At 48.5% G+C, this 8,347-nt stretch overlaps 1 protein-coding gene across 1 annotated transcript in view; it reads right to left on the reverse strand.

Annotated features, from left to right (window-relative positions):
• PIWIL1 (piwi like RNA-mediated gene silencing 1) overlaps positions 1 to 5,715 on the reverse strand; it is a 31,443-nt gene extending 25,728 nt beyond the window's left edge. The window contains exons 1-4 of the mRNA XM_035016813.1: positions 5,505 to 5,715; positions 4,900 to 5,011; positions 961 to 1,086; positions 244 to 458 (exon numbers count right to left, since the gene is read on the reverse strand). Coding sequence (XP_034872704.1) covers positions 244 to 458; positions 961 to 1,086; positions 4,900 to 5,011; positions 5,505 to 5,582 — 531 coding nt within the window. The 5' untranslated portion in view covers positions 5,583 to 5,715. The remainder of the gene's footprint in view (positions 1 to 243; positions 459 to 960; positions 1,087 to 4,899; positions 5,012 to 5,504) is intronic.
• Between the last annotated feature and the right edge of the window lie 2,632 nt (positions 5,716 to 8,347).

Here is an 8,347-nt window from a genome sequence, read left to right on the forward strand (position 1 = left end):
TAAATTAAAAAAAGAATGACTATGAGAAGAGTGTTTACGGGCCCATATTATATTTGTCATCAAGTTATTCAGGTAGATTTGAAAATGAAACCATAATACCAAAGTCCCCTCTGGGTTCATTATACACACTATAAGACAGAAGACCACTGGAGTTTCTCTAAAAGCTACCCTACATTGTGGCAGTTCTGCTCTGAAGTGGAAATCCTTCATCACCCTCTCCCCAACCCAACATTTTAAAATAACCTTGTGCTGTAGTCTTTTAGGTAAAAATAGTATTGTTCCATCAAAAGCATGACACCTTCCAATTAAATCTTCATGTTGAAAAAGAAGAGCTGAGCGGAGTCTTCTGGCTTCCATCAGCGGGTTATAGTCAATGTGATACTGATATAAGGCCCACTGGGGACGGGACGTCAATCGAAAATGGTTAGTGCTCAGCCTTACTATAATACCTGAAGAACCTGTAAAAGCGAGTCATGTTTCATTAATGCAATAACGAGTTTATTCTTCCCTGAAATCTTTCCTACCATGACAAGGCAGACACAGTTCTGTAAACAAAAGGCTAGGAATAGGATATGACACTGAAGTTCTCAGATATCTGACTTTGAGGACGACTATCCTACCCAGGTAAGTTGCTACAAGCATTTGTTTAGGAATAAATCCTCCTTAGACCAAGTAATTTACAACAGAACCAACCAAATCTCTCTATGGCAAAAAGTTTTAAAAGAAAAAAGTTACGTAACACTTAGTAAAACATTTCAGTGCAGCTGAAGACACTAATAACCTATTTCATCAAAGCCGAGAGAGGGAAATGGAAAAGCCATGCAGGATCCTGACCAAATGTGCCTTTTCTTCCTACTACTGCATCATACAAGTAAATACGTGAAGTAAAGGGCTTCAATTCAGTGTCCTGCGTACTGGAACAGTAATCCCAGGAAACTGCATTCTTCATAATTAACCCACCTGTTTTTGATTCTTTAACATGGTCAAGGTTCTGTCTTGTATTCACACCAAGATCATGAAAGTCTCTACGACGACCTCCTCTCTCTGCTAACGATAACTCCTGAAATCCAGCAGATATCTGGAGCTCTTAAAAAAAAAAAAAAAGATACCCTACGTCACATGAAACATGAAATAAAGAATGATGAAATTAATTCCCAAAGTACATGAAACCCGAAAGCTACAGAGGTGCTACAGATAACATACAGGAATTCCATCAGAACGTTTTATGTATCTGCTGGCCAAACAGAGGACCTTAGCTATGACTTCTAGAAAGCCCTCTTGCCACTGCCCCAGCCAAACTCAGTTGCTCCCCTGTAAGACATATATCCCTGTAAAAAACGAAGACAACTGGGCCCGGGATTCAAGACCTCAGGAGCACGCTTGTTGACTGGGAAACCATTACTCTGTACTGCTAAGTTCTGATAACAACCTAAGTAAGAGCCTAAACAGCAGTGTTTTTCATGGTTTTATGACGCACTTATCGCTGTAGCAATTGGTGGTTCACAGGTTTTAATGTGCAAATGTCTAGAGTGTCATTTCCCCACTAATTCCCTTAAGGACAGATGGGATCGTCCTGTGCGTACCCCATGGCCACCATACACATGGCCTAGTGGGATTTCCAGAATTATTAAATCCTTCAATTTGTACAACATACGAAGTACCTCCTGTCAACAGTATGATGTGGGCCAAAGAATGAAGATGGGTTTTGTCGTCTGGCATTACAATTGTAGCCTTCAGTTAACGGGGACCATACCTCAAGTACCAGAGACTTTAGTGGACTTCCCAATCTCTCAGTCTTCTTTTTAAAAATAGGTTTTTTTAGAGTCATGTACCTAATGGACTAGAATTCCACCTTCCCTGCAGGTAAGGACGGCCTAAGAGATTTACCAGAAGTTACTGGATCACCCTCTGGGAAAGTGCCTTGAGAGGGAGTCAGTAGCCAGCGTTTATGTCCTCTGGACCCCTTGCCCTGCCGATCTTGCCTGGAATCTGGATGTGATCACCAAACCTAAGTCTCAATGACAGAAGTCGGGACAAAAGAACAAAACGACTGAAAAGCCCAGTTTTCTTCTAACCACAAATGCCAGGACTAGCCCCGAATTGCCAACTTCTGGACTTCTTCGTTAGAGAAGGAACAGCGGCTTGAACAAAATATTGGTTCCTGATATATTCTGGAAGCAAGTTACTCTAACGTGAGCTTCACCTTCCTTACCTGAAAAACTGATGAACTTCACAGGCATGTAAGTCTTACATGAAAATGTAATTTATAAAAGCCCTTTAAAGGTGTTGTTAAATGTGTTGGTTCTTATACCTCAGGATAGTCAGAGGCTCTATTTAAAAGTCTTTTAAATATAGAGCTGTTCTGTTTCCCTTGAGTTTTTTTATCCCAGAGACTTTCAATTTAAAGTAGCCTTGGCCTTGGGTGATTAACTATACTAACACAAGCCAGGCATACTGAATCCAAGCTGGTAACAATAACAGGTCAAAGAGGCTTTTTTCCTGAAAAATGTGAATTTATCTTAAAATTCAGTTCTGGATATAAAAACCTGACTGTAAGTTTCTGAATATAAACAATGATGAAGTCTGTTTCCCTCTACATACAGCACAACTTTTATACTTAGCCAAAGTTTGCGTGTCAATCTGTAAAGAGGACAGGTTTCAGAATGAATAAAATTGGAAAGCTTGCTAATTATAAGGATACCTCACTTTATTGTGCTTCACAGATACTGCAGTTTTTACAACTGAAGATTTGTGGCAACCCTGTGGTAAACAAGTCTACTGGTACCATTTTTCCAACATCTGCTTATTTCATTTGTGTTACATTTTGGCGATTCTCACACCATTTCAAACTTTTTCATTATTATATTTGTTATGGTGATCTGTGATCAGTAATTCCAACTTGCCGAAAACTCAAATAACGGTTAGCATTTCTCAGCAATACGTACATCGTTTAGACATAACGTTACCGCACACTTAATAGACTATGGTATGGTGTCAACTTTTATATACCCTGGGAAACTGAACAATTCATTTGACTCGCTTTATGATTTTGCTTTATTGCACTGGTTTGGAACCAACCTGCAGTATCTCCCAGGTGGGCCTAGCATTTCCCTTCCCATGTAGCTGCTGGAGTGATTAAAAACACAAATCAGATGTTGCTACTGCTGTTTACGAGCCCTCCACGTAGCCATGCCCCATTTAAAGAATGAAAATCACGGTCCTAAGCGAGGTCTCATTTACAATAAATCTGTTAAACTTGTCTGTTTCTAAAATTTAGTAGATACTTGAACACTTATGACAAATACTTCCTTACAACAGCAGTGAAAAGTTGTGAAATAGGGCCTTGCATTTGTTATTCCAGGTATTATTTATTCCTCATAGTGACTGTTACGTATAAAGTTAGATACTAGCTTTTTAGAGATGAGAGTTTATAGACTTTCATAGAAACTCAGGTATTAAGATTAGAGAAGAAACTGAGTAAAATCCTATACATTTAAAGAGATGAGTGCCCATGACTGAATTCTCATCAGACATCTTGAAAAATAACACAACTTGTTTGGGGGAAAAAAAAAAGTCATAATTGGATAAAAAGACCCTCTAGCCCTAACTGACTCTTCAAAAGCAGCACTAGTAACTGATGTTTTTCCGCAAACTTGTCTATACAAAAGCATATACAATCACGTGTATTCATTAAAGATACGAAGCTAATGCTGTTCTACCACTTGGTTCGTATGATGGAGCGCAGCTGGTGCAGGGACGCTCTACGGATACAGGACAGCGGTTGTGACTCCTAACGCTCAGGTGTTTGCAGGGTGGGCACCGAGCAGAACAGTCAGCACCCTCCCAGTCTGATGGCTGCATTCCCATGAGGGGACCTACTAGTGAATGGTACCATTGCGGCTGCTACGTGGGACAAGATGCCATCCAAAAGCTGGTACACCTCTACAAGCCCACGGGGAGCAGCATGTTTTCCAACTGCCAGCGTTTGTAAAATGGCAAAAAATAAAATGGTGCAGCACAAACAGCAACAGCCTTCATCTCCCTTGTCCACTCTCCCCCCGGCTGCTGGACATGGTGGGTGGGTTTTCCAAGAGCGCTCTGTGCGCGGAGAGACTGGCCCGCTGTCATTTCAGGAAGTTTCCAGGGTGCCCAGCAGTGGTCACAGCACAGCTTACACCGCCCTAAGACCTTAGATTCATCCTCTACTGTTCATGGACTGGACGTCACCGGCTGTGATGAGACACCTGAGGAGGTGGGAACGTAGCGCAAGGAGTAAAGCAGCTCTGTCTCCTTGCCATCCGGCCGCCTCCACACTAGTTTCCCACGCCCATCCCAGCTGGAAAGCCGTGTCCTTACATTAATTCCCCGTGTGTATAGGGGTGTTTCCTGTATCAAAACCAAATGGAACTGTAGAAAAACCTTACATCAAGCATCCAAATACTTCATGTTTGTAACAAAGCACAGAAAAAACACAATTTTTGGAATCAGAACTGGTGTTCTGACCTCACCAGCGGTCCTAATTTTGGCCTTGGTTTTTGCACTCAAGAAACAGGGCGAGCCGGTACAACACAAAGGAAACCAAAGTTACAAACGTTAAAGACAATCCAGCTTGTGACGAAATGAATAATGAATAATGACTAATGAATAAGCACGCATATGCTCAGTTTAGAACTTAATCGCTCTCAGAGCGAACACAGGGCCCTGGCAAGAATATCCTTTTTCACTTCCAAGGAGAAAAGAAATCCTGTGGCACCTTCCTTAAGTACAGGCTGCAGAGCCGAGAGAGGGCCTGTTCTTCCTGAAGGACTGCCGGGACCCCCTATAGCGACTCTGGACCCCGGCTACCATCTCCCATCTACTACTGCACTCGCACATGACGTCTTTTTACTCCCCCTTCACCTTGGGACTTGGCTGCTGCTCCTACTGCTCCTCTCTGTCGTCCACGGCCAACTAATTCCCCTTCTGCTGCCGGCTGCTGAGGCCTGGGCTGGACGTAGCCAGGCTGCTGACTCTACGGCGACAGATGCAAACAAACAGCATGCTTTTCATGTCAAAAGGCCACAGGTCAGAGGAGACAGTCTTCAACAAGTCTAAGACATTCAAACAGAACTGACCTACGTTGGTAACCAAGTATCGTATTCCTATAAAGAAGTTTCTTCAAGAAGGGTCACTAACTGGGGGATGGGCATGAAGGAGGGCATGTGATGTGATGAGCACTGGGTGTGATACACAAGTGATCAATCACTGAACTCTACCTCTGAAACTAATACTACACTATATGTTAACTGAATGTCACTAAAACTTAAAAAAAAAAAAGAAGAGTCACTAACTAAAGAACCAGCTCTTCAGATGCTCAGGAAATAAAACAGGATCATCCTTGTTCGGCTCCTATGTCCTTCACAGGACAGTTTTTAAACTTATCTTCAACAGCCTAAGCTGAGAAAGACATAGCAGGTTTTTGTTTTTCGGGTACACGTTGTGTAGGTGAAAGGTAGAGCACTTACCGCAGCGGCCCCCACGTGCTGCACCGTCTCCTGCCCCCGGGCCCGTCCTCTGGCTCTGGCTCTGGCTCGCCCAGTCATTCTTCTTCCTCAAGGGGAAACAGTTGTAAAGACAACACAACACACACAACTACGTTTGACGGTTTCTACAATGTTCCCTTTAGATGTATTGAAGATTCCACAGTAAGCTCCTGAATCAGCACCTATTTTTCTAGCCTCTCCTAACAGAGTTGAAGGCAATACCCCTGCCTTCAACAAACACAAGTCCTTACTGTGCACTGGGCGGTGTGCTGGGTGGCAGGGCTAAAGTGCAAGACTTGTTTTAATATAGACTTCCATTTTTTGTTGAATTACTATCTCAACCAAACTTTGGAAAAACTGTTAAAGAGACGTCGGAGGGCCGGTGACTAGCTCTTCCACTCGTGGGTATGTATCTATGAAGCTGGGCCCGTGCCGCTTGTTTGAGGTCAGGCCCATTTCCCTAACTCTTCCACGTGCCCACCGCATCCTCCCGAGTCCTCCCACAGCGCCACGTGCAGCTTACACACCCAAACCTCTCTCTACAGCACACCATTTACGTCCCACAGTTTCATTCTTGGTGAGCGGCACGACCATCCACTGGGCCTCTAAAGAAAAAGGACGGAGCCCCTGCTCTCCCAATGCCTCCTCTGTTGCTCGTACTCCTTTGGACCGCACAGCGCTCGCCATCTCAACACCACAGTGTAAGTGGCTGGGAGCCAGGGCCCATGTTAGGATCAGAGAGACCACCATGCATAAAGTGGATGCACCCCCCAGCCCCACCAGAGCAGAAAGCCTTGTCGTCAGGTCACGCAGGGTGGGGACCTCAGAGCTAGTCTGCCCGAACGCGACTCCTTCACAGCAGGGACGTAACCTGAGATTCACGTCTCTGTTTGTGAAACGGAGTTTTAATAACCCACCACGCAGGTCCAGCATGCGGTTCAAGTGAGAACACACATGATGGGCTTATAAAGTGCTTGGCACACAGTGAGCATTCAACACATCTTAGCCCTAGGGGGAAAGGCGATAAAATTGTACCTACGAGTTTTTAAAAGTTTAATGAAGGAAATAAGCAGGATGTTCCTACAGAAAGGCAAGCAGGAACTAATCTACGTACTGAAGTCGGCCTCCTGTGAAGCCATCACTTAAACAGATGCAAGAGATCAGGAAGCGGCAGGCACATGGTACCAGGCTTCCAGAAAAAAGCCAAGTGTGGAGAGTGCGGCCCGCCTGTGAGGCTGGAAGATGCCCTGCGTGGCCGCAGCGCACTAAGGAAGGAGAGCTGGTGCAGCAGAATGCGCAGGGCCTCGCAGGCAACAGGGGGGAGAGCGGATTCCACCTTCCATGCGACGAGAGACCACTGAAGGTTCTAAATACCGAGAGGCAGCCTGCGACATCATTTACATTTAAGGTCACTTTAAGTCAGGTCTTCATCTTTTCTCAGTCTTCACAGCTTCTAAAATTTTTTGTTCGATGAGGACCCTCCTAGAGACAAAGCTAATGACGTTCTCCAACAGTGAGAGACCTCGCCGACTTCCTATTCCGTTCTACAGGATTAGAAGCAAACGCGTGGACTCGCCGAATCGCAAAACCCTACACAATCGGACTCTGACGCCGCAGCTTCCAGAGCAGGTTCAGAACGTGATCTGCCGAAGTGCCAGCACGTTAGAACGAATCTTTAGCGCCACTTTGAAGTTGTGTGCATGTACGCTGCCGTGTTCGGACGACAGCCACACACACCTCGCGGGCACACGGGACCTGCTGGCGAACACGCTCGGGTCTCCTGCTGACGTGCGCAGAACGGGCCACCTTGCAGCGGGGGACAGCCTTTGCCAGCCAACGTGCCCCTCTCTTCCCGCTGCCTTACAGCAGCTCCCACACCGTGCGGGGGCTCCCTTCCTCCTCCCGCACACCTGCACGCTAGGCTGCTAGCCCTGGTTCGGTCCCGGCACCCAGCCCGGCACGGGGGGGCGGGGGGGCTCGCAGGATCGGGAGGTTTGGGTTGCTTTCTAAAGCAGCGATGATAAGCTGAGCCGCCACCCCCAGCGTCTCCACAGCGCCGCTCTCAAAACGGGATTTCTCTGCGGCAACACCCGGAACTTGCTGGACAGAGGCGGCCCCCACTCCCGACCCAGCGGGTCCACAGCTCACGCCAGCGGGCCTGCAGGTGGTGCTCCCATCACCCAAGACGCCCGCAACCACGCGCAGGTGCGGTACGCGGGCCCGGAGCGGAGGGCTGCCCGGTCCAGCGGCGTTCCCGGCTGTATCCCTCCCACCTCGGGTGCCCCGATGGGCGACAAACTCCACGGTCACCCTCAATGAGACTCCGAGGCGCCGCGTCCCGTCGTCCCCGCCAGAAACGACGCCGTTCAAGCTGCCGTCCCCCGGGAGCCCCCGCGGCCCCGGGCAGCGCCCAGCAACGCCCCTGACCCTTAGCACCGCCCAGGAACGACCTCACCCCAACCCGGACGGTGCTCCCCACACCGGGGGCGCCCCCCCGCCCTGCGCCGTCCCGGAGGGAGCCCTTCGACCCAGGCGGCGCCCAGACAGGAAGCCCCCGAGCCCCGGCGACGTCGCCGACCTCGGCAGAGGCCCCCGCACTGCCGGGGCCCGCCCCCCGCCCCCGGCGCCCCTCCAACGGCACGCCACCCCGAGCCCACGCACCGCGGCCCCCGGCGCCCCGCCTCACCAGGCCCACCGCGGCGGCCGCACGAGAGCCCGCGCACCCGGCCGCCGCCGCGCCGCCAACCGCCGCCCCACGCAGGATCCCTCCGCGCCGGGACTTCGCGCCGCTCGCCGCCACCTCACCGTCGGCCGCGGCCCCCCCC

The sequence above is a fragment of the Mirounga leonina genome, unplaced genomic scaffold (genome assembly GCF_011800145.1).
Source record: "Mirounga leonina isolate KUSES-001 unplaced genomic scaffold, KU_Mleo_1.0 Mir_171, whole genome shotgun sequence".
In the NCBI taxonomy this organism is placed as follows: Eukaryota; Metazoa; Chordata; class Mammalia; order Carnivora; family Phocidae; genus Mirounga; species Mirounga leonina.